This window comes from Bombina bombina, chromosome 5 (genome assembly GCF_027579735.1).
Source record: "Bombina bombina isolate aBomBom1 chromosome 5, aBomBom1.pri, whole genome shotgun sequence".
In the NCBI taxonomy this organism is placed as follows: domain Eukaryota; kingdom Metazoa; phylum Chordata; class Amphibia; order Anura; family Bombinatoridae; genus Bombina; species Bombina bombina.
The window spans coordinates 927,437,858-927,463,718 of NC_069503.1; the positions used below are offsets into that span (position 1 = coordinate 927,437,858).

General features: G+C 39.6%; 1 protein-coding gene across 1 annotated transcript in view; it reads left to right on the forward strand.

The window, feature by feature from the left end:
* Positions 1-25,861, forward strand: part of C5H8orf34 (chromosome 5 C8orf34 homolog) — a 603,345-nt gene that overhangs the window by 316,941 nt on the left and 260,543 nt on the right. Inside the window, exon 8 of the mRNA XM_053715893.1 lies at positions 4,053-4,188. Within this exon, the coding sequence (XP_053571868.1) occupies positions 4,053-4,188 (136 nt within the window). The remainder of the gene's footprint in view (positions 1-4,052; positions 4,189-25,861) is intronic.

Here is a 25,861-nt window from a genome sequence, read left to right on the forward strand (position 1 = left end):
GGACAAAATAGGATTATGGATACGCTTCATATATGATGCTTTAATGCTATGGGAGGGGTCAGAGGAAGAATTAACTAAATTTATGGAGGTTCTGAATCAGAATACCTTCAATTTGAAATTTACATATACTAGTAGTAGAACAGAAATAAGTTTCCTTGACTTAAACATTAGTAATGTGAATCAAATAATTACTACCTCAACTCATAGAAAAATCACTGCTAGCAACACACTATTGCGTGCTGATAGTCATCACCCGTCTCACCTCCTATTTAACATACCACATGGCCAATATCTCAGACATAGGAGAAATTGCACACAAATTGAAACATTTAAAACAGAGGCATGTGATCTACAAAAAAGATTTAAGGAAAGGGGGTATTCACAAAATTGTCTAAAACAGGCATACACAAAAGCAAGATATAAGAATCGACAGGAAATATTGTATAAACCAAAGGATAATTTGAAAGGAGATACAGTAAGATTTATTAGTGTTTACAATGATTCCTGGGCCAAAATTAGGGCAATATTGCTAAAACATTGGCATATCTTAACTTTAGATAATTCTATAGCTAAACAAATAAGCAGTACTCCCCAAATGACAGCAAAAAAAGCCCCAAATCTGAAGGATAAATTAGTTAGAATCCATTTTCGTATGAATAGGTCTGAAACTTGGCTGTCACAATATAAAAGTAAAGATGGTAATTTTAAATGTTCCAAATGTTCAGTCTGTCCAAACATGAGTACTGGGAATAAATTCATTGATAAATTTGGTAAACGATGGTACATCCAGGGACACATAAACTGTGTAAGTGTAGGAGTAGTATATTTAGTCTACTGTAATTGTCCCTGTTATTACGTTGGAAAAACGTACAGAGAGCTCAAAGAAAGAATTAAAGAGCATAAGAGAGACATAAAGAATAAATTGATTGACACTAGCAGTGTAGCACAACATTTTTTCTATTTTCATAATAGTAATAAGCATGAACTAAAATTTAGAGGTCTGCAAAAGATTGATCTTAAAGAGCGTGGTGGTGATTTGGTTAAAAAACGTTTACAGAATGAATGTAAATGGATATTTAATTTAAAAGCTCTTGCCCCCCAAGGCATAAATGAGGAAATCAACTATGCATGCTTTCTAGGTGAATGAGGTTGCTGCATGAGAGTGTAATCTAATTTATCTTTAACGAAAAAGAAAAATGGAAGCAAAGGAATGATCCATGTCGGAATCCTATAAGAAAAAAAAACTAACACATTAATATAAAGTATCAAAAACTGATTTTGGCTATTATTCAAGAGAAATTGGCAACTTAATGGTTATTGTATAAAACTTGCCATGTTAAGAAGTCACAAAGTTGTTTAAATAAGTTATGAGAAGGTGTTCCACTTATGATAGGATATTATTATTATTTTAAAGTAATATGATTTTCAAATATTAGTGTCGGCCAGTGCTGCATTACAGAGGAGCATACTTATTTTGTTATTGCATATATTTTTTACTTACGGTACTTTTCACAATTCCGTAGTCTTTATTTATTTGTTTGACACCTAAATATGTATATAGCAATGTAGATATACTTTTTGTCTTAGTTCATACATAGTTACCATTTTACCCCAAGAATAACATTGAATTACAAAAGGCTTCAAGAAAGGGAGGATTTTTCCGCCGTGATGTTTTCTTTAAAGGTATACCAAAAACACCTGCAAAGTACTGATTGAATTTGGAGCCGGAAGAAGCCCCATAGCCTTAGGGGTGAAACGCAGCTGGCTGGAGCTGTTGTTTGGAAATTCATGAGACTGAGATTGCCGGTGAAAATATTCAAGATAGCTGCAATTTGGAGGCTGTGAACAACTGCAAAATAATTAAAGTTCACAAAGAAGTGTGAGAGGAGCACCCCTGGAGGTGCGACACCGCGATAGTGGGACTCTCAATAATCGCAAGTACAACCGCTACAGCGGAATATACTTTTAGACACAGTATTTGTTATTTGAACCAAGAACTTGTGAATACTTTACCGCTACGGTGGAGCTTGATTTTCTAACAACATGAAGTATTGCTGATAGCCAAGAACTGGTTAAATACTTACCGCTATGGTGGAATTGTTAGTTTACACTGTGTCTTTAAGTTAAGTTTGGATCATATCTTGCATCACAGCAGAATACTATTCTTACAAACTTCAGAATAACAAGGAAGTTTAAATAACCATTTTGCAGGTTGTCTACAAGCAAAAGCAACACTTAATCCTCTAATTACTTGAGGCCCAAGTTGCTACATTATTATTATTGATCTGTTGGGAAGTCTCTCTAAAACTACCTACCGGGACTTATATTACCTGTAGTTACAAACAGGGTTTTTCTTTTGGCTATTTGATTTATTTAGTTTTAATTTTGTCCTTAATCTTAAGGTTTTTCCAGCTGGTTTTCATAGTGCACTATGATAGGAATTGTTTTGAGTACCCTTCAGGTTGTTTAATATAATTCTCATGTTTTTCCAATAAATTGCTCTTTTTAATGCTCCTTTACTGCAGCATATGATTGATACTTTTGATATTATTTTTCTTATGCCTCTATAAGGTTTGTCACTTTAGAATTACTTATCCAATTACACCAATTGGGATTGTTTAGTGCTGGATAGGAGAGGCTCATCATTTCTATTTATCTTGAGTAAACATTTTTCTACTTTCCCCTTGCACCAGAGGTCTGATAAGTACTAATAATTCAGACCTCTGTCAACTACCCCCCTTTTTTATTGGTAAAACTGATTGTGCTGACAACAACCCCTCTTTAAATATATATATATATATATAAACATACATACACACACTTTATATATATATATATATATATATATATATATATATATATATATATATATATATATATATATAAATAACTCATTGTGTAGTTCATTAACAAATCAAGACAGGCCAGAAGGCTTGTTTTCCACAGAAAACCTCTGAATTACATTGTTTCCAATGCAGCAAAGGATTCTGGGTAAGATATGCAAATTAAGTACACAATGACACACCTTTTTACTTCAGTCTGCTTTTCAGCAGATTCCCTTTACGCCAAAGTATTGCTGTTCACACAGCTTATAAACTTAGCTAGGGTTAGTGCAGTGATTCATAACCATCCCAGGACAGACTGTTTCGTAGTTGTTGCTACTCATCAGCTGGGAGAAGGTTTGAATCACTGCTGGGTGAAGTTGATTCCGGGCAGAATACAACAACATTTTAAATTAGGGGGAGATAAAAGGTGAGTTTAAAATCCTCCTCTACGCACAAAATAAAAAAAATATAGAAAAATAACTCATTGTGTAGTTCATTAACAAATCAAGACAGGCCCGAAGGCTTGTTTTCCCACAGAAAACCTCTGAATTACATTGTTTCCAATGCAGCAAAGGATTCTGGGTAAGATATGCAAATTAAGTACACAATGACAAACCTTTTTACTTCAGTCTGCTTTTCAGCAGATTCCATTTACGCCAAATGATCGCTGTTCACACAGCTTATAATATATATATATATACAAAGTGTGTCTGTGTATGTATGTATGTATATATATATATATATATATATATATATAAAAGGTACAAGAAGAAATCACTGCAAACACGGTAATCTTGCATCAAAGTTGAAAGGTTTATTTCATCCACTTAGACATGAGCAGACAAACATATATATATATATATATATATATATATATATATATATATATATATATATATATATATATATATATATTTGTATATGTATATATATATATATGTATGTATATATATATATCTATATATATGTATTTATATATATATATGTGTATATATATATATATATGTATAAATATGTGTGTATATATATATATATATATATATATATATATATATTTATATATATATAGTGTGTGTGTTTGTATATATATATAGAGAGAGAGAGAGAGATTACTATAAAGTACACAGTAATCATAATTGTGCTGTTTTTTTTTTCTTTTTCTAACCTACCTAAAGTAATTTTCACTGATTTATTACTAACTATATTGTTCAATTTGCTTCCTTTTAGAGGACCTTGATGATCTGCGGATGGAAGGTGTAACCAGCCTGATGCATTCTGGGAGCAAATTTAGCCAGGGGAGAAGTACTTATGGCACTGAGCCACAAGCAAAAGTCACACTAAACATCTGTTCAAGGTGTGCAAGGTAAAAATTGTAGATAACAGGGAAAGTATAGCCTAGATATGTGTCTGAACATCGTTTTATATGAGACAGCAATAGATAATGATACCATTGCCCTGTAGAATGCCAAGGTGTTGCATAAATAGTACGGCATGTATATACTTGTAATTAATATCTTTAGTTACTTTTTTGCTGCTTTTTTATATGCTGTAGAGGTTACTGTATTCTCAGCTCTGTATTATCCCTGATATTTCATTCTGCCTCATTAATTTTACTAATGAATATTGAAAAACAAGATTATAACCTTATTTGACCTCTGCTGGGTGGTCTATTAGGTGATGGGCCACTTAGCTGTTCAAATAGGATAATAATGATATGTGCAGACAAGCATCACATCTGGTCTCAGTCTGACTAATTTGTCAATATGAATCAATGTTAATGTTATAAAAATGATGCTTTAAATAACAGTCACCACAGCACACAATACATATTAAATGAATAGTGCATAAAAAGTCAGCAGCAAAATAAGCACAAAAAAGTTTCTGTTCATCTTGCATTGCAACTAAAACAGTGCTTCCCTTTTATGTTTACCTGTAATTGAAAGCTAAATAACTAAACCTCCTAATCACCACTGTGGTACTTTGGTTTATGATCCCCTTTACCAGACCTTGTTTTATGTGATAAAATGTTACTACAGAAGGATAATAGTCAATAGGATATATGCCTCTTTACTTGGGGTTATTGTTTAAATGATGCTTGAGAACAATATTGTGTGATTAAAGGGATAGTAAAGTCCAAATTAAACTTTCATTATTTTAAACAACCTTTAAATTTACTTTTCCATCTAAAGGGGAGGAGAGTCCATGACTTCATTCATTACTTGTGGGAATTAAGAACCTGGCCATCAGGAGGAGGCAAAGACACCCCAGCCAAAGGCTTAAATACCTCCCCCACTTCCCTCATTCACCAGTCATTCTTTGTCTTTTGTCACAGGAGATTGGCAGAGAAGTGTTGGAAGATTCGGAGTAGTCATAATAATAATAATAATAATAATAATAATAATAGTCGCTTATGGAGGGTAGTACTCTTCGGAATGGGACTGGAGTTTTTTTTTTAATAATTATTTGTATTAAGGGAGATCAGGAAAGGATACACAACATTCAACAAATTCATCAGTAATAACATATTGCATATTGAGAGACATTCATATTTAAATACAGATTTCAGATTGTATGCGCATACTGCTTAGTATCTAGACACTTTGCATCTAACAGTTTTGTGCCCTTAAAAGCATAGCACAATAATGTACGTGCACTAGGTGTACTCTTGCCTTATATTCCAGTCTATTTTTTATCCTCTGATTTTCTATTGTTTTCCATTCTCTCCCTTGTTTTTATATTAAACATTTTTAACTATTATCTAAACTAATTCTAACCATGAACATCATGGGAGTATTTTTGTAACGCTCTTTGTACGTCTCCAGGATCTGTGAGTAAAAAAAAAAAGAAGGATTTGGGTAAGTAAAATAAATCAAGATCTCTCTTGCCTCCCCCCCTGTCCCCCCTCCCATATCCTTCAAGTGAGGTGAGTCTCCACAGCGACCCCTACTTCTCAAGCCCTCCCCATCGCTCCCCCCCATTCACCTCTTTTTTTGTTTGTTTACTAGGTCTGTCCCTCTGCCGTAGTTGGTTACACTAGCTGTGCTATAAGAATCTCACATGAGTCCTCAGAGTCCCTGTTTCCATCTCTGTTGTAAAGTGCCGCCCACTCTCCACCTACATATGCGGACAGGAGCAGCTCTGTCTGTGCAAAAGGTCCAAACAACTGTCTCTGAATCACTGGGTGTTGTGTGCGCAAAATGGGCTCCCACTTAGTCAGGAAGGGTCGCAGTCTGCGTGCTACTTCAAGTTTGACATCAAACTGCTTGATAAATAGGTGTTTGTAGAGTTTGTGTTTAAATTGGGTAATAGAGGGGGCTCTCCTGTCAGTCCACGAACAAAGTATGCAATTGCGGGCCAAGAGCATGAGTAATGTTGATAGGGCATGATATTTTCTGGGTTGTTCATCCCACCGGAAAAGACAAATCTGTTCTAGCTGCAACATGATGGTGATCCCCAGCGCACCCCTAAACCAGAATTGTACTTGGGCCCAAAATTGCCTCCCTTGAGGGCATTTAAAGAAATAGTGGGGTACATCAGGTGCCACCATCCCACATTTCCCACATTTATTTGGTTGTTGGGGGTTCCATTTAGAGAGTCTGTGAGGTGTAATATAGTCAAAGTGTATCAATCGCATTTGAGCTTCGCGCAGAGGGACACTTAATGTTGCCTTTTTTGTCAAGTCTAAGCTGTTTTGTATGTCAGACATAGAAATGCCCTCAACCCAACCATTTTGTGCAGTAGAATATTATAGATACCAGATAGAGAGTAGTTGCCAAGTTTAAAAGCTGTTTGTGTTAAAGCAAATATAGGCGAGTCCCAGAAACCTGGGTTTCTTTGTTTAAGAGTATCAATGTAATGACGTATTTGTAGGTAAGCCTAGAACTGTTTGTTTGGGATTGAGTATTTAATGTTTAATTCATGAAAAGATCTAACTGTGTGTGACACCGATTCCAGGAGATCTCCGAGTACCCTGGTCCCTTTATTCTTCCATGAGCAAAATGGTCAATTTTCAGAACCTGCAGGAAAATCCGGGTTACCGACTATGGGGATCAATTTGGGGGAGGGATGCCGTACTCCCAAGAGCTTATGGGCCATTCGCCATGCTGTCAGTGGACTCTTGTAGAGTGTAGGGGATTTAATGACAGACGGGTATTCCTCTACCCTAAGATATGGCATTCTCTAAGGTAGCATCGGAAAAGTGAGAGGTACCTAGTTGCCAGTCTAGCACAAGTCTGATCTGGGCTGCCCAGTTATACAATTTGAAGTTTGGGAGGCTCAGGCCCCCCTCTCTGTATGGCTGTTGCAAAGAGTTAACTGCAATATGGGGTTTACCTCCACGTCATATGAACTTTTTAACAGCCTGGTTCAAACCTTTTAAGTCTTTTTTGTTTATCAGAAATGGTAGCATGAGCATGGGGTATAACATACGTGGTAAGGTAACCATTTTTAAGAGGGAGGGAGAGCGGGAGGGAGCTCCAATGTTGTTCACACACAGCCACGCATTGTTTTCAAGATGTTTAAGTCATAAAGGCACTGGGGGTTCCTGCTCAAGTGAATGCCAAGGTATGTGAGCTTATTCCCTGCCACAGTGAAGGGATATTTCACCTATTTGTCTATATGCTTATTCAGCCACAGGATCTCAGACTTAGTTGTGTTGACCTTGTACCCCGAAAAGGTACCAAAGTCCTGGATCATTTGGAGAATATTCGGGACATGTCTAGAGGGGTCTTCCACAAACAGAAGCATATCATCGGCGTAGAGCGACAATTTCTGAGATTTACCATGAACCGATATGCCAGGAAAAATTTGTTGTAATTTGATGGCTAGCGGCTCTAGAGCCAGGTTGAATAGCAATGGGGATAGGGGGCAACCCTGTCTTGTGCCCCTTTGCAGAGCGATGTCAGCTGAGAATATCCAGTTTGTTAGAATTTGCGCCACAGGTTGGGAATATATGTTTTGTATAGTCTGAGCAAAGGATCCCTTAATATGGAATCTGTCCATAGTATCAAACCAGTGATTCCACTCCACTCGATCGAAGGCCTTCTCTGCGTCCAGGGATAACAGGAAGGCCTCCGATATATAATTTCTGTGGCTCCCCTCCCCCCCTTCTCCAGCAATACTCTATGACCTGTAGGACTCTCCTCAGGTTCACCGCTGATGATGTGTATTTTCCCTCCGATTTTTAGCGAGGCTACTTCCTCATGTGCACTTTAATCAGTGAGGCCAACATTTTTCCGGATCGGTTTCTGAACCTATAGTATCTGGTGTCTTCTTTAATCAGGCCTGAGGCTGCTTGTTGCATCATGAAGGTCTCTAGATCTTCTTTGGCCGCAGTATAGATATCATAGTGCTCCCTAGACTGGACAGAGACATATTCCCGATAAGTCTCCACCAGTTGCTTTTGCAGAAAAAACATGTTTCTGTTGTGTTTTATGATGAAGATTAGCCACATAAGAGATTATGTTACCGGATAAGACCACTTTTGCGGTCTCCCAGAACAATTGAGGATTGTCTAGGTGTATCACGTTATCGGTATAGAAGTCATTCCATGACTGTGTGAAGAATTGCTTAAAAGGCTCTGACGTACTCAAGTAGGTAGGGAATCTCAAAGTGTTTCTGTTGGAGGGGCATTTGCCGGAGTGAAGTGTGAGTTCAACCGAGGCATGGTCAGACAGTAGAATGTTGTGAATCCTGTCCCGCCGAACCTGGGAAATCAGAGAATCTGATATAATGAAAATATCTATTTGTGGCATTGAAGCTTGACTTTGAAGAGGCAAGATAAGTCTCTGCCCTCCGGGTGCCGCAGTCTCACAGATCCCCAAGTCAGATACCAGGCTACTAAAAATAAGTTTTTAAAATCTTCCCTTGTATTTAGGTGGTTTTTTCTCTGAGGGGGCTCCCGGGACCCTCATTCTATCACACACACGGTCAGGGGCCAAGTTAAAGTATCCACCCAGTATGACACGGGTGTCCAAGTATGGAGTAAGAGATTTTACACTTTGGGTCCATAAAGCTGAGCTTTGCTGATTCGGGGAGCATATATTGCAAAGGGTGTAAGTTTGACCACCTGTTTTAATTTGCACAATGAGGTATCTGCCCTCTGGGACATGTATGTTTTTATGATGTCTAGTGCGAGTTTTTTACAAAATAGTTTGAGCAGTCCTCTGCTCGAGTTGGTGTGCAATACATAGGAGATATTCCCTAATTTTAGCTTGTCATGTTCGCTATCGGTTAGGTGCATCTCTTGCAAAAAGGCTATATCAGAATTTAGCCTACGTAGTTGTGTTAGTATGGCCTTCCTTTTTATTGGTGAGTGTATCCCCCTACATTCCACGTAATAAATTTAGTTAACATTCACATTAGCAGAAGGATGAGGGCCGGCGAGAGGGGCAGCAGAAACAAAGGGGGCGGAGAAACAAGAATAAAAAACCTTCCACCCAGCTGTCACCAATGGAGCTTCATTTCTACTCATAATTAGCAAATTGGAAAGTTATTATGGGCCTGATGGTAAACATCAATTTCCCAATGGTCAACTGCCGAAAATGTCAATATGCCGGTCCTCCAAAGATCCCCAGGAAAAGGTCCCAGGGGGATTCGGAGCGAGAACACCTGCTGGCAATATTTTGCCTAACGGTTCCATGCCTAAAACGGGGGCATGGAGGCACAGATCTCGGGGATGATAAGCCTTTAGTTTCCCTGTCAAAACATAAGAATATTAACATTCGACATAAACAACTCAACAATAATTGTAATAAGAGTGCTCTACAGGATCTCTCATGCTCACTGCCAGAGACCCCGGGTCGCCCCACCCACAACAAAGTTTCAGAAGCGTGGATCCAAGGATGCTTGTGTGAAAGGGGATTCCACACAATGTGGGGTGGGGCGGGGGGCCACTCAGGGTCCCAGATTTAGTCAAATGATAATATTTACCTTCTTTCAGAAGTGAGCACAAGTTTACATTAACATTAAGAATCGGCAGTACAAACATATATGATACTATCATTGAAACCTTTAAGATTGCATACGTGCAACAATTTTCATGTTTCTTGAACAGTTTGTGATGTAATTTCCTCGGGGTTAATATATGAAGAAATCTAGACATGGTAAGTAACCTTAACATAACCTGTTGTATAGTACCAGCAACATTAAATAATGTACTGCACTGCCGTGTTTCCCACATGGGGAAGTCTTTGTGTGGTGTATAACATGGTTTCAACATTGGACAAACATCCCGACGGGAGGCATCGAAACCATGCGTCACTCCCAGTCGCATCCAGTTATTGAAAATGGCAATATAAAGAACCACACAAACAAGCAAAATTAGCATTGCAGCGTATCCTTCATGTCATAAGCAGTAAATACCCATCCCTACTATCTCAGTCTGGATCAATATTCCTGTCTGCATCAGAGGGTCTATTCGGGCGCCTTTGGGTCCCCCCGAGGAAGTCTTGAACCTCCATGGGTGAATCAAAGAACTTTGGGCCATTGTCAGTTAGGAGTTTTAACCTGGCGAGGTAGAGCAAATACACCTTACTGCCCTCCCTGTTCAAGGAAGAGCAAATCGCAGAAAACTCCCTCCGCTTCCTCATCAACTCTGCAGAGTAATCTTGAAAGAGCAGGAGTTTGGCATTATCAAACATCAGCGAAGGGAGTCTGCGATACCCCCTAAGCACCTGTACCTTTACCTGAAAGTGTAAAAACTTAATCATTACCTGCCTCTCTAACAAGGCCCTCTCTAACAAGTTGCCTATCTGGGGCTGGGCCCACTCTGTGGGCTCTCTCTACACTGCCCCTAAGGGTTCCTGCGGTGATGCCTAAAAGGGACAGGAGAGTTTGCGCAATGAAATTGATAATTTCTGATGGCTTGATAGAGTCAGGCAGGCCCACTAACCTTACATTGTTCTGCCTGGATCTGTTTTCCAGATCCTCCAAGCGTTGATGGAGGATCTGGTTCTGGTGTGTTAGGTCTTCAACCTTTTTTTTATAGGCGACATTAAAGTCCTCCAGTTCTCAAAACTCTTTCTTCCGCTTCATTAAATCGATTTGTTATTTGCTTGACTCCACCAGATAGAGAATCTAAACCCCTCTGGATATTATCTATTTTGGGCATAAATAAAGAGGTTAATTGCTGAACTAGCATGAGATTCTTTGGGATCAGACATGGCCTCACCATTTTTGTTTGAGGAAGTGGCAGACTTATCTAAGTTGCCCCTCTGCTTCCTATCATTCTTCTTGCCTTTGCTAGACATTTTAGAGGGTTCTAGAAATTTCACCATACAGAAACAGCTCTATAGAAATTTGTCATAAGATCTCATATAGAGCAGAGAAAAAAAAGAAAAAAGAAGTTATATCTGTTGTTATTAGAAGACAGTTTTAGCTGATAGTGTTATCATGCAAATCTCTTAACATTCAAACAGTCACAGATTAATTCCCTGTCTACAGACAAACACAGCAGTACACAATGCACATATGCAAAGCCCACTTTATAGCAGATAGAGTATGTATGGGCAGCCTTCCTTTTCCTCAGGTTTAGGAATCCTCACTGAAGTGTATTATGTGGCTTTACTAAGGAGGCCCTACAGCGTGGATTCTGTGCCTTCAATTTCAGGGCAATGCAGCATGTGGGCTTTATTAGAAAGAGAGAAAAAAAAGCTGTTTCAGAGGTGAAAGTCTGTTGCTGCTGTCCCAATCTGAGATACGAGTGTCAAACAGGCTTCAATGGCGGGGACCTGAGCTTAGGGTGATGTCAGGTAGACAAAAAGCATTCATTTGCTGGGGTCATAACCACTTTTGTCCCCCATGCAGCATATATGCTTATGCAGTGTGTAGTGTCTCACCCACTTCAGCTTATGCCAATCTTCTCTCGTGTAATATGTGCAAGCTTACAGTCTCAGTCTACCCAGGTGTCCCTCTGTAAAGTGGCTTGGGGTGTAAGTGGCATGTACTCATGGGGGTTAGTACTTTACCAAGTCAGGTGACCGTCAACCGGTAAGGCGGTCCCTAGATGAGGCTCTACAGTGACACCCCTGAGGCTTTGAAGACCCTTTTGATGTTCAGGGGGGCGCCTTGCTATCCAGCAAGTGAAGGCTGTCAGATCCGGTGCCAAGATTTCGTTGGCGGTTTCACGCCTTTTTGTGAATCCAGCCACTCTGATCCAGGCATCTGTTAGTCATCACTTAGAAGCCGGAGGGTTAGAGGCTGTAAGCACCTGTCTCAGGTCTGTTTCTTCTGAAGGGTAACTGCTCAGTGCCTGTAAGTGCCGTCTGCCAGTCGGACCCTTGCGTGTCTCTCACACACGGACAGCGTCCACATGGATATGACCTGAGGCCCGCAGACCTAACTTGTGATGGCGGGTGGCTGTGGCGTGCATCTAGTTAGTCAGGCAGCTGCTGTCCGCTGCTCTCCTTTATGTTTCTCTCCTGCTTCTTAAAGTGTGGTCCGCTTCACCGCTTATCTGGGTACAGGCTTAAGTGGCTGTGGAGGGGGGTCGGGTGGTATTTCACACACTTCTGTGCTAAATATGCTCCGGTGGGGGAGAGATGATTGTCTCCAGCTTAAATAGAGTCCAGATGATAGTTTTCCCTGAAACTTCGGAGTTGCTGACAGGATTTTCACTGAGCTCTGAGAGTGAGCTGCTTACTCCATGCCCGTCCGCCGGAAGTCAGATGGGACTGGAGTTTTAACTAGCCCTGTCAGCCTCTCAGTGAGAGCTTGGGTGAAAGTTAGAGTCCGGAGAGACAGGGAGAGTCTTTCTGCGAAACCATACCGACTCAGATTAACAGCTCCATAAGCAATCAGCGTTGACGAGTTTCGCTGCCTGCTTTCTACACTCAAGTCCATGTCAGGAGCGATGCTACTACACTGTCACACTTGAGAAGCCGTGTTCCAGTTTCACGGCGTAGATTCTGGTAAGATAGTTTCATTTTTTTTATACACATAATGATAACGCAGAAGACAGGGTCACAGTGTGATATCTCTTATCTTTATAGAATCAAGGGTTAATATCCCTGGTAGGGGGATTATTGAACAGGGGGTTCTTGTACATATTATTGTTTGTTGTGTCATTGCTGCGATATGTGTGAGATGTGGCTCTGGGAATGGGTGTACTTTAGTTTCATTTCTGGGAGTATTTGCACGGTAGATTTGGTGTGTTTTCTCCCTAGTGCAGGGGATGTCCTGCGAGGCATTCCTATCGACTTCCTGACTTGACTGGCGGCACAGGAGACATATCGGTTCTGTGGTCCGGGTCATAGGAGGTGGTGAGTGCCCTGGCCATTGGAGGTTATAAAGGTGCCATTTTTATTTAGAGTTACATAGTCCGTACTAAAGCCGTCAGATTTTGCGGATCAACTGCAAACAGCTGTCTCTAAGGTTATAAGTGCCTTACAACGTTCTGCCAAGAGCAATCGTATATATGGCGATCCGGCCCAGGGGTCCTATACTCCAATGGATATATTGGAAAGTTTATCCGCTGACTCCAACGACTCTGACTTTTCGCAGGACGTTCCTTCTGGGTCGGAGTCCATGTCATCTAAGGCTCCCGCTGCAGAGGAGCCTGACTTTAGGTTTAGGATAGAGAACTTGCGCTTTTTGCTGAAACAGGTACTTGCTACCCTCGAGGTTCCTGAACTGAAACTACCGGAGGAACCTTTGATTCCTAAGCTTGATAAAGTGTATGAGGACAGGGTGGTACCTCCTGACCTTCCTGGGTTCCTGTTAAGATGGCTAACATTATTAAGAATGAATGGGAGAGATTAGGTTCTTCCTTTTCCCCTTCTTCTTCCTTTTAAAAAGCTGTTTCCCATCCCAGACTCTCAGCTCAAGCTATGGGGGACTATCCCTAAGGTGGATTGTGCTATCTCTACGCTCGCGAAGTGGACAATGATTCCTCTTGAGAATAGTTCATCATTTAAAGTGCCCATGGATAAAAAGTTGGAGAACATGTTAAGAAAGATGTTCCAACATACGGTGTTTGTTTTTCCGCCTGCAGCGGAGCTGAAACATATTGGTGCGAGTCTCTGTCTGACATGGTCAAGATACGAGATACAGGAGATAATTAAGGCTTTGAGGGTCTCTAATTCTTTTATTTGTGATGCCAATATGCTAATTATTTTCACCTGAACGCGATGGTGTCAGGTTTTTCCGTATTAGCCCTCAGGGCTCTGTGGCTAAAATCGTGCTCTGCGGACATGACCTCTAAGTCCAGACTTATATCCCTGCCCTTTCAGGGAAAGATCCTGTTCGGTCCAGGATTGGACTCGATCATATCTATGGTTACGGGAGGCAACGACACTTTCCTACCACAGGATAAAAAGGTTAAGCCTAAGGGATCAACTTTTCGTCCCTTTCGTGCGGACAAGGCCCAACGCCAGTAGCCCGCCACGAAAGCGGACAAGTCATGAAGGGGCGGCCCTCGACCGGTCTCCGGACCAAGTTGGGGGCAGAGTATCTATCTTCTCAGAGGCCTGGTTTCAGAATGTTCAGGACCCTTGGGTTCTGGAGGTTGTTGCCCAGGGATAAAGGATAGGGTTCAAATCTCATCACGCCCAGGGACAGATTCCTCCTGTCAAATCTGTCTTTCAGACCAGAAAAAAGAGAAGCCTTTCTAGACTGTGTGAGGGATCTCTCTTCTATCTAAGTTATTGTACCAGTACCCCCAGCAGAAAGGGGTCTTGGGTACTATTCAAAACTTTTCGTGGTCCCAAAGAAGGAGGGCACGTTCCACCCAATTCTAGACCTAAAATGTTTAAACAAATTTCTGGCTGTTCCATCATTCAAAATGGAAACGATCAGATCGATTCTTCCCCTAGTTCAAGAGGGTCAGTTCATGACGACAATAGATTTGAAGGATGCCTACCTTCATGTGCCGATCCACAGGGATCACTTCAGGTTCCTGAGATTTGCGTTTCTGGACCAACATTTCCAGTTTGTGACCCTTACCTTTTGTCTGGCGACGGCCCTGAGAGTCTTTATGAAGGTTCTGGGGGCGGTACTTGCAGTGGCTAGATCCAGAGGCATTGTTGTGGCGCCCTATCTGGACGACATCCTAGTCCAGGTGCCGTCATTCAGTCTTGCAGAGGATCACTCCAGGGCCCTTCTTTCGTTATTCCAATCTCACGGTTGGAAGATAAACTCAGGAAAGAGCTCCCTGATTCCCAGCAATAGGGTGGAGTTCCTGGGAACAATAATAGATTCTATATCAATGAAGATATTTCTCACAGATCAGCGATGCAGGAAGATAGCATCCACCTGTCTTGCCCTTCAGTCCTCCTCCAGTCCCTCAGTGGCTCAGAGTATGGAGGTTATCGGGCTCATGGTGTCCAGCATCGATGTCATTCCATTTGCCAGGTTCCATCTCAGACCTCTTTAGCTGTGCATGTTGAGGCAGTGGAACAGCGATCAACAGATTTCTCTAAGTGTTAAGATGAGGGATTCCCTTTCTTGGTGGATCTGTCTGCAACAACTGTCCCAGGGGACATCATTCCTGAGACCGTCCTGGAAGATTGTGACCACGGACGCGAGTCTAGCAGGGTGGGGTGCTGTTTGGGGTGCCAGGATGGCACAGGGAAGGTGGTCTTGAGAAGAGTCTCTCCTTCCGATCAATATTCTGGAACTTTGAGTGATCTACAATGCTCTGAAAGCATGGTCTCTCCTGGGGTCGTTCAACTTCATCAGGTTCCAGACAGACAACATTACCTCGATGGCTTACATCAACCATCAGGGTGGGACATGAAGCTCCCTAGCAATGAGGGAGGTTTTTCGGATATTGGAATGGACAGAGTCCCACAGCTGCTTGCTCTCAGCAATCCACATTCCCGGTGTGGACAACTGGGAAGTGGATTTTCTAATTTCTAAGCAGGCAATCCTTCCATCCGGGGGAATTGTCTCTCCATCCCGAGGTGTTTGCAGAGATTTTTCTCATGACGTCCAGACTCAATTGCAAGCTACCCAGATACGGGTCACGATCCAGCGATCCCCAGGCAGAGCTGACAGATGCCTTAGTGGTTCCTTGGGGGTTCAACCTAGTTTACATTTTTTCACCGTGGCCACTTCTACCTCGAGTTGTTTGCGGACCTAGTGTGGATCTTGTCGTCTCCTCCATGGAGGTTACCCTGTCACAGGGATCTGTTGGTACAGGGTCCTTTTCAACATCAAAATCTAGATTCTCTTGAAGCTGACTGCATGGAGATTGAACGCTTAGTCTTAGCTAGGAGAGGATTCTCTGAGAGAGTGATTGATACTCTCATTCAGGCCAGGAAGCCAGTCACTCATCACATTTCTCATAAATTGTGGAGGACTTGCTTGTCCTGGTGTGAGAAACATGGCTATTCTTGGCACAAGGTTAAGGTATCCAGGATTCTGTCCTTTCTCCAGGATGGACTGGAGAAGGGGCTTGCCATCAGTTCCTTGAAAGTACAGATTTCGGCTTTACCTGTTCTTTTGTACAAGAGGCTCACTGAGCTTCCTGATATCCAGTCTTTGTATTAGGCTCTGTCTAGAATCAGGCCTGTTTTTAGACAATTCGCTCCTCCCTGGAGCTTAAACTTGGTTTTGAAGAGGATATGCACCGACTTGACATTAAGTTACTTTCTTGGATGGTTCTGTTTTTGTTGGCTATTGCATCAGCATGCAGAGTATCTGAGTTGGCAGCCTTGCAATATGAGCCTCCTTATCTGGTTTTTCATGCTGATAAGGCTGTTCTTCGCACTGGTTTGGGATTTCTTCCCAAGGTTGTGTCTACCCTTAACATCATTCAGGAAATAGTTGTTCCTTCTTTATGTCCTAACCCTTCTTCTCCTAAGGAGAGGTTACTTCATAATCTGGATGTAGTTTGGGCTTTGAAGTTTTATCTTCAGGCTACAAAGGATTTCAGACTGTCTTCATCTCTTTTTGTGGTGTATTCAGGGAAGTGCAAGGGGTAGAAGGCCTCTTCAACTTCTTTGTCCTTTTGGTTGAGGAGCATAATTCACTTGGCCTACGAGACAGCGGGACATAAGCCTCCTCAGAGGATCACGTCTTATTCAACTAGAGCTGTGGCTTCTTCTTGGGCCTTCAAGAATGAGGCCTCTATGGAGCAGATTTGTAAGGCAGCTACCTGGTCATGCTTACATACCTTTACAAAATTTTACAAATTTAACATTTTTGCTTCGGCTGAAGCATTTTTTGGGAGAAAGGTTTTACAGGCTGTGGTGTCCTCAGATTAGGGTCCGCCTTATTTGCCCTCCCGTTTTTTCATTCAGTGTCCTCTAGAGCTTGGATATTTGTTCCCACAAGTAATGAATAAAGCCGTGGACTCTCCTCCCCGTTAGATGAAAAATATAATTTATGCTTACCTGATAATTTCATTCCCATCATGGGGAGGAGAGTCCACGGCTCCCGTCTGTTGCTCCTGTGGGCGGACCTAAAATTAATATTATTCTTCTGGCACCATTTATACCCTGATATTTCTCCTACTGTTCCTTGTTCCCTCGGCAGAATGACTGGGGGATGAGGGAAGTGGGGGAGGTATTTAAGCCTTTGGCTGGGGTGTCTTTGACTCCTCCTGGGGGCCAGGTTCTTAATTCCCACAAGTAATGAATGAAGTCATGGACTCTCCTCCCCATGATGGAAATGAAATGATCAGGTAAGCATCATTTATATTGTATCATCAAATTGCTTTGATCTCTTGGTATTCTTAGTTGAAAGCTAAACCTAGGTAGGCTCATATGCTAATTTCTAAGCCCTTGAAGGCTGCCTCTTATCTGAATGCATTTGGCAGTTTTTTTTTAGAGGGCGTTAGTTCATGTGTTTCATATAAATAAGTCAGCACTAATGGCATGAAATGCAAGTCTGTCAACAAATTTGAGATAAGGAGGCAGTCTGCATAAGCTTAGATCAATCCAAACTGTTGCTAACACCTGAGTGTGCAACCCTAGGGGGCGCTATAAGACTGGCAATGTCTAGGTGTAGCAACAAAGGCCTTTAGCCAACTGGTAGGAAATATCAAAACTGGTATGATCCCAACTAACAAATGAATAAACCAGTAGTTAGATGGAAATTAAATCAAATTCCTAATATGAATTTAGGACTAGTATATGAAGTAAAAAGTATAGGGACCAGTGTATAATACCCCAGTCTAAAGTTAGTTGGTAAAGCAATATAGTATATTGATCTATGATATACAATAACCATACAGTAGTTATATATTAATAAAACATTACACCATATTGGTAAACTTAGCTGAGTCCAATAAATGGAGGTCTAATAAGTGTAAGTCCAGTGTAAATGGATTCCAAAAAAGTACATCTGTTGTAGAGGTTCGTCTGAATATGTCCTCCTATATGATAGGCAGCTCCTCTCGTGAAGAAGGGTGAAGAGACTGGAATCTGTGAAGGAAATCACAAAGATAGAGGGCACCTCCTAGTGCAACTCTGTGGGAATAGTTGTAATCACAGATCAGGTAGATAGTATAATACTCACAAAATGAGCAGCACCCATGTGCTAATTTATGCAGGCTGGGGAATTACATTGACCCAGCTACACTGATCCTGCAACAGGATGTTGGATCCAGGTAATCCAGGGAACAAGAAAGGTTTTTTTACATCTGGCATTGTTCAATGTGCCTTTTTTTAGTGCGATCACTTGGTGAAATAGTTTTTTAGCACAGCGACTATGTAAGACTCCATAACAGCATTGTTTGATTACCAATCAGAAGCTTTGATGACACTTAATAAATATCACACCGTGTACATATAATTTATTGTTTCAAAAAATGAGACTCCTATCAATTCAGAAAATAAAGGTAAAATCTTAATCAATTGTTGATTGATTACATTCCTACACTTCTTGGGATAAGGTATGTGGGTTTGCGCAGACATATTTATGTTATCTGTTTTTATGATTATAACACAGGGTAAAATGGCGTGGACTGATCTTTAGATGGAGGGTTTGTCTGTACTTTGCCACCTAAGTGCTATGCCTTGCCTATGCAGATGGAATATTCTATTTTGCACATGATTGGGGAATATGGTGTTTTATTGTCATTATTTACTATAGGCTTGTGAATAAGGCATGTGTGTTTTTTCATTATAACCATTTGCTATTTGCATATTTACCTGCTGTCAATAGTAAAATGTTAATTAGCTTAATTGTTTTAACATGGGGCTAGGGGAGGGGTAGGGGGGTTAACCATATTTTATGTGTTATAAAAAGCCAGAGCTTCCACTGTTAAGAGAGATGCCTGATGAAACAGCCAGTCTGGCTGAGAAACGCGTTGCATCTGTTTTTTAAAACATTTGTTTTTATTATTTTGGTTTGGATGTATTGTACACATCCTTACTTTTAATAAATCACCTTTTTAACTACGTTGTGGAAGCCTGAGCCTTTCTTGTTCCCTGGATTACCTGGATCCAACATCCTGTTGCAGGATCAGTGTAGCTGGGTCACTGTAATTCCCCAGCCTGCATCAATTAGAACATGGGTGCTGCTGATTTTGTGAGTATTATACTATCTACCTGATCTGTGATTACAACTATTCCCACAGAGTTGCACTAGGAGGCACCCTCTCTCTTTGTGATTTCCTTCACAGATTTGTGCATAAGCTTAGATACAAGTTAATTACAGAGGTAAAAATATATTTATATAACAGTGTTGGTTATGCAAAACTGGGGAGTGGTAAATAAAGGGGTTATCTATCTTTTTAAATAATACAATTTTTGGTGTTTACTATCCCTTTAATTACATTTTAAAGAAAGAGCAAATAAAAAATAATGCTGTTGGTACAAATTTTAACATTGAAATAATGCAATAATTCCTGTTAAAGAGACATTAAACACAAAGATAAATCTGCCCGTAAATGTAGTTTTATACCTAGTGGCATACATTGTATTATTTATCTTGTCTGCTATTCCTGTAATTTACTTTTGTATGTTGTGCCTTTCCCCCTCCTTAAAGGGACCTGAAGTGTGTACTTCAGCCATCAGAAAAGCGTAGCTAGTACTCTGGTTCCACCGAGTTTTGCAAAGGGTGTATAGCTGGGCTGTAAAATAGTACAGCCTTTTAAATGTCACTAACAAGATAACAATGCATTTCCTTTAAATGCAGATCATTGTTTCAATATGTTGCTTAGAAGCCAATTGTTTATATAATAATTTGTGTCATTATAAGTTCCATGCTAAAATCTTTGCATTTAGAAATTGCTCTCTTGCAGATAAGTGTTTAACTTTAGCCCTAACCCTAGAATGGAGTCTAAACAAGCTGCAAGGTTGACATTATGGGCTAGATTTAACAAGCAGCGGATCCTGCTTTCCCCACGCCAAAGTTTCCGGCTCGCCAGAAACTTAATTTAAGAAGCCGCGGTCATTGCCAACTTTTAGAATTTATTAGGTGTTCAGGCATTGAGTTTTCTTCTCAGAAACGAGAATTCAGCATTTATATATATATATATATATATATATATATATATATATATATATATATATATATATATATATATATATAAATTTACAATAAGATCAGCACTCACCAGCATCACCAACCCCTCTGTGCATGGCCAGAAGATCAATCCAAAACACCGGAATCCTGTTCTGCAAGCTGCTTCTGTTATATATATATATATATAAATATATAGTTAGGTGAAATTTCTAGCTCCTAAATGAGAATATTGTTGAAAAGAGTAGAATTATATATTACACAAACTATCATAGTAGTATTTAGTATTCCCTCTATATGACTAAACTTGTGGATTACTAGCTGTATTATCAAATTCAAATACAATCTTATCTACCACAATATATAACAATGTGATCTAGCCATTGAATAATTTATAAAATGGATAAAATCACATCACAGCTATTCTTGTTTCCTACATTATAAATGTAAGAATTTCATGATTAAATGCAAATTTATTAATGAATGGCAAGAATTTCTTCTGTTTTCAGTGTTTTAGAGGGTAGTGTACCCTGCAATGTCACACATTATTTTTTGTTATTTAATTTAGATGAAATAGTTTTTTATTACCCACACTCCTCCAACAATAATATCGAAAAAGTTACATAAAGTTTTCTACAAAGACATAACCCAAAACAAACTTTAGAGTTCAGAATACATATAAAGTTGTCAGAATAAAGAATGTCTTGTTATAAAAGAGTTCTATTATTATGTAGTCTCTCAAAGGTCCATGCTTGAGATTTCTTAGACATCTTCAGGAAAATTTCCATGCTACAACCTTCAAGGACCCATACCAATGCATTTTTTACAGTTTGTAACACTACACCTGGAGGGGTTATTTGTTTTCAACATGTATTCCCTTTAGTCATTTTTTAAACTCTCTATCAGTATAATATTCTCATAAGGGATTATCTGTATGTGGGGGATCCCAGTGTTATACTTTAATCTCATCAACTACAATATAAGAACGAAGAACATAAACCAAACTAAAAGCAAGAAACAAAAAAAGGAAAAGTGCACAAAATAGAAAAATAGATTAACACTTCATCACCGTACAATTTACTCTTATCGTATCTAAAGACTACTAACTCATCTGGCTCTATTCTTTTATATCCGATTTATAAATGTCAGTCATCTTATTCATCCCCTTTCACCTCCTCTCAATAGGACATGGTCATCTTACCTTACTCTTCCAGCTTCCTCCCTTACCCTAACTCCCACATTATGGCTATTCTCCATTATCCAATAATACCAGACCTTTTGAAACTGTGTCCTGTATAGATGCAGCTGACTCATACATCAGATACACCAACTGAATTCTAGCTAACACTTCTGACCATGATGGTACTGCCATCTTCCAGTACTTAGCTATAACTATTCTCGTTGTTGTACATAGAATTCTAATAAAGGTATCAATATATCTGTTCAGCCCAGGTATGCTTTCGTGTAACAATGCCTGAGCAGGGGTGAGAGAAATCCGTTCATCTAGTACCTTACTCAGTAGTGAGGATAGTTCCTTCCATATACTCTTGACCTTTGGACATTTCCACCACATGTGGATATATGACCCCCTTACCTCACAACCTCTATAGCAAAAGTTGGAGCTCTCCTTTCCCATATGAGCTGTCTTTATTGGTGTCAGATACCATCTAAAGGATGTTTTTAGCACATTTTCTCTCAGGTCAGCACTAATAAGACCTTCACTGGCCTGGTGTAATGTTTCACTCAATTTATTTAGTTCTAACTCCTTATCCAGATCTGTTTCCCATTTCAACATTAACGTGGTTTTATTACAGATCCTAGCTTCCTGAATGGAGGTATAAAGTCTAGAAATTGCTCTTTTGGGTCTGGTAAGTGAAGTGCATAGTTGCTCTAACGTTGTCTGTCGACTGTGTGTCTTGCTTTTGGTTAGATAAGTCTTTATAGCTGAAGTTATCTGGAGGTATAAGAACCAGTGTAGTGGGAGGGGATCCAGTCTCTGCTGAAGTTGGATGAAAGTCAGTATCTTACCCTGGGATTGCAAGTCTGCCACCCTATATAACCCTTTGTTCTCCCACTTCTTAATATGGTGTTTAAACTCCTCATTTATAATGTTTTTTAAGGGCATTATCATTGAGTGTGTAGGAAATATTTTCCCTGACTGACTTAGTGATGTCCACTGCTGTTTAGTAATTTGCGTAACTTTATTCTGGTATAAACTGCGATCACTATATAGCTTGTCTTGCCAGAGAATATCATCCGGAGTCTCCTGTCCTGTCATCTTTGCCTCCAAAATGGGCCAAAGGATATCTCCCTGTGTTCTGCCTAGTATAGAGTCTTGGGCCAATCTCACTGCTTTGTAGTAATCCAGTAGATTCCGGGCTCCCACCCCCCCTAATTGTCTATGCCTGTTAAGGATGTGTTGTGGAATTCTCGGATGTTTATTATCTCTTAAAAAGCTATGTATATCTCTCTGTAAATTGGCTATATCTGAGACAATGACCTTAATTGGGAGCACTCTAAATAAATATAGAATTCTGGGCAAAATTGTCATCTTGACAGCTGACAATCTCCCATACCACGAAAAAAACCTAATTTCTTCCATTTCCCTAAATCTGATCTAATGGTTTTGAACATGGGAATATAGTTCGCCGCATATAATTTTGAAGAGTGTGTCGTTAACTTTATGCCTATGTATTTTAGCCCTTCTGGTACCCATCTGAAATCAAAATTTGCCTCAATTAGTTTTATGGTGTGTTTGGGCAAAGACAAGGGAAGTGCCTCGCATTTATCCGCATTGATTTTATAACCAGATATCTGGGAGAATGAATGTATTGCTTGATATACATGGGGTAACGACATCAATGGCCTTGAGATAGCAAGCAACACGTCATCCGCAAATAGAGTGATTTTGTGATGAAAATCCCCCACCTCCAGACCAGTTATATCTGGACAATTGCGTATATAAGCAGCCAATGGTTCAATACATATAGCAAATAACAGAGACGAGAGCGGGCATCCCTGCTTTGTTCCATTTAGAATGTGTATATTTCTGGCTGGTGTCCTATTGCTCTGACATGCGCTGTGGGTGCCGAGTATAGCCCTTTAATAGCCTGTAAAAATCTATCTTTAAAACCCAGTGCTGTCAACAATGCTAGCATATATCCCCAATCAACCTTATCAAATGCCTTCTCCGCATCCAATGATAGGATCAGAGAAGGCACTCCATGATCACGTAAAATATCTATTACCGACACCATCCTACGGATGTTGTCCGGGGCTTCCCTCTCCTTAATAAATCCCACCTGGTCAGGGTGTATAATATTGGGTAAAATATGTTTCAGTCTATTAGCTAAAAAAATTTTTATATTTGTTATTTAATTTAATGGAAACAAAACCCAGTTTTTATCTTTCATCAATTAGATACAGCATACAATTAAAAAAAAGGTTTCCAATGTACTTCTATTATCAAATTATTATTTTTTCTTTTGGTATCCTTTGTTGAAAAGCAGGTATATAGGTTTTGGAGCATGCACCTTTTGCAATACTTTTAAAAATGGTATACAATTGTAAGAGCACTAGATGGCAGCAGTATTTGCTGCCATGTAAGTGCTCCAGACACATTCACACTACCTGTCTAGGTATGCCCTTCAATAAAAAATATTTTGGGAATTAAAGGGACAGTCTACACCAGAATTTTTATTGTTTTAAAAGATAGATAATCCCTTTATTACCCATTCCCCAGTTTTGCATAACCAACACAGTTATATTAATATACTTTTAACCTCTTTGATTATCTTGTATCCAAGCCTCTACAAACTGCCCCTTTATTTCAGTTCTTTTGACAGACTTGCAGTTTAGCCAATCAGTGCCTGCTCCCAGATAACTTCACGTGCATGAGCACAGTGTTATCTATATGAAATACATGAACTAACACCCTCTAGTGGTGAAATTCTGTTAAAATTTATTCTGAAAAGAGGTGGCCTTCAAGGTCTAAGAAATTAGCATATGAACCTCCTAGGTTAAGCTTTCAACTAAGAATACCAAGAGAACAAAGCAAAATTGGTGATAAAATTAAATTGGAAAATTATTTAAAATTACATGCTCTATCGGAATCATGAACGTTTTTTTGGCCTAGACTATCCCTTTAAGTACATTTCACTATAGAAATAGATCGGAAACTTTATTTAAAAAATGGTGTGCTCTGTCTAAATCACAAAACATAATGGCGGTTCTTGTCCCTATAACATTTGTTTACAGGTACCATATGCGACAGCATTATTACAAATAGTATATCGGTTACACAAGATTTGTCAAAACAAAAAATAAATTATCTTAAAGGTCCATACAAATCAATATTAAACTTTCAAGATGTGTACACTTACAAAAACTTTCAAATTTATTTCAATTATTAAACTTTCCTCTTTTCTATCGTTTGGAATTATTTGTTGAAACCTAGCTGCTTTCCTTGACAGCAGATGTAGATATGCTCAGGAGTGGTTTAAGCACTATATTGCAGCTGTATTTGCAGCAATGTTGTTAATATAATGTTGTTAATATAATGCACACTCCTAAACATACCTAAGTATGCTCTTACTGATAAAGAGGTGCATTTGATAATATAGATGCATTATTTTTTAAAAAAATATACACTGTGTGTTTTCGTATTTATTTTGTGTTTACAATTATACACTCGTACCTAAATCACAAAACTATATATTTTTTTTCTTCAATGCCCCTTTAAACAGAATGTTTGAGGACCCTGCATGTAAGCAGAAGTTATAGCAACTATATCCAATGTACTGTATAAGATAGAAGGCTCTTAGGTTGATAGATTAAAGCTGCTGTACAGGATAATGGGCACTTAAGTTCATAGATAAAAGGGGTGATGAGGAATAGCTGAGACATGGAGTAAAATGATTAAAGGCAAACGATAGATATTACAAGTTTAAGTTGTATGTTTAATAACTGGCTTTTATTTAAGCTTGAAACTCTGAGACCTGGGAAAAAGTCTTGCAATTGAAGCAAAATGAACCACAAAATGTTGTAGCCACTCATTTGATTCACAACTTTCTGTATTTAAAGTAAAGATTATACAGGCACACTACTTTTTTAACTCAATTTAGGGCTAGATTACAAGTGGAGTACTAAATTATCGCACACCTGCAAATGGGCAAATTTACCCGTTTGCGGGTGCACGATAATTAACTAAAAGTGCCCGCAAATGCCCTTTAAATAGAGAGTATTATAGTTATTATTTTTAAAAAAGCATTTTTTTTTAATGTAAAACAACTGCACTAGGCAGTTTTTGGTTGATGGGAGTGGGGTGTTCGCAATGTAAAGGCATTTTTCAGTGCCTTTTTTTCTGTCTATGGGAACTGTGTGTTCCTAGAAAATATAGGGCTCGATCCCTAAAGCTGGCTTCGACTATTTTTAGATAGATGTTGCGATCATATATACGGTGCCGCATTCAAATGTATATTTCATCTGTCGGCAGCTGTTTTTACTCCGATAAACTAAGGACTTACGCTGTGAAAATGGAGACATTTTACTCCATTTTCACCTCGCCAGACATAGGCAGGCACAGAAAACCTTGCGCTGAGTATATGAGCACTCTAACTCCCTGGAAG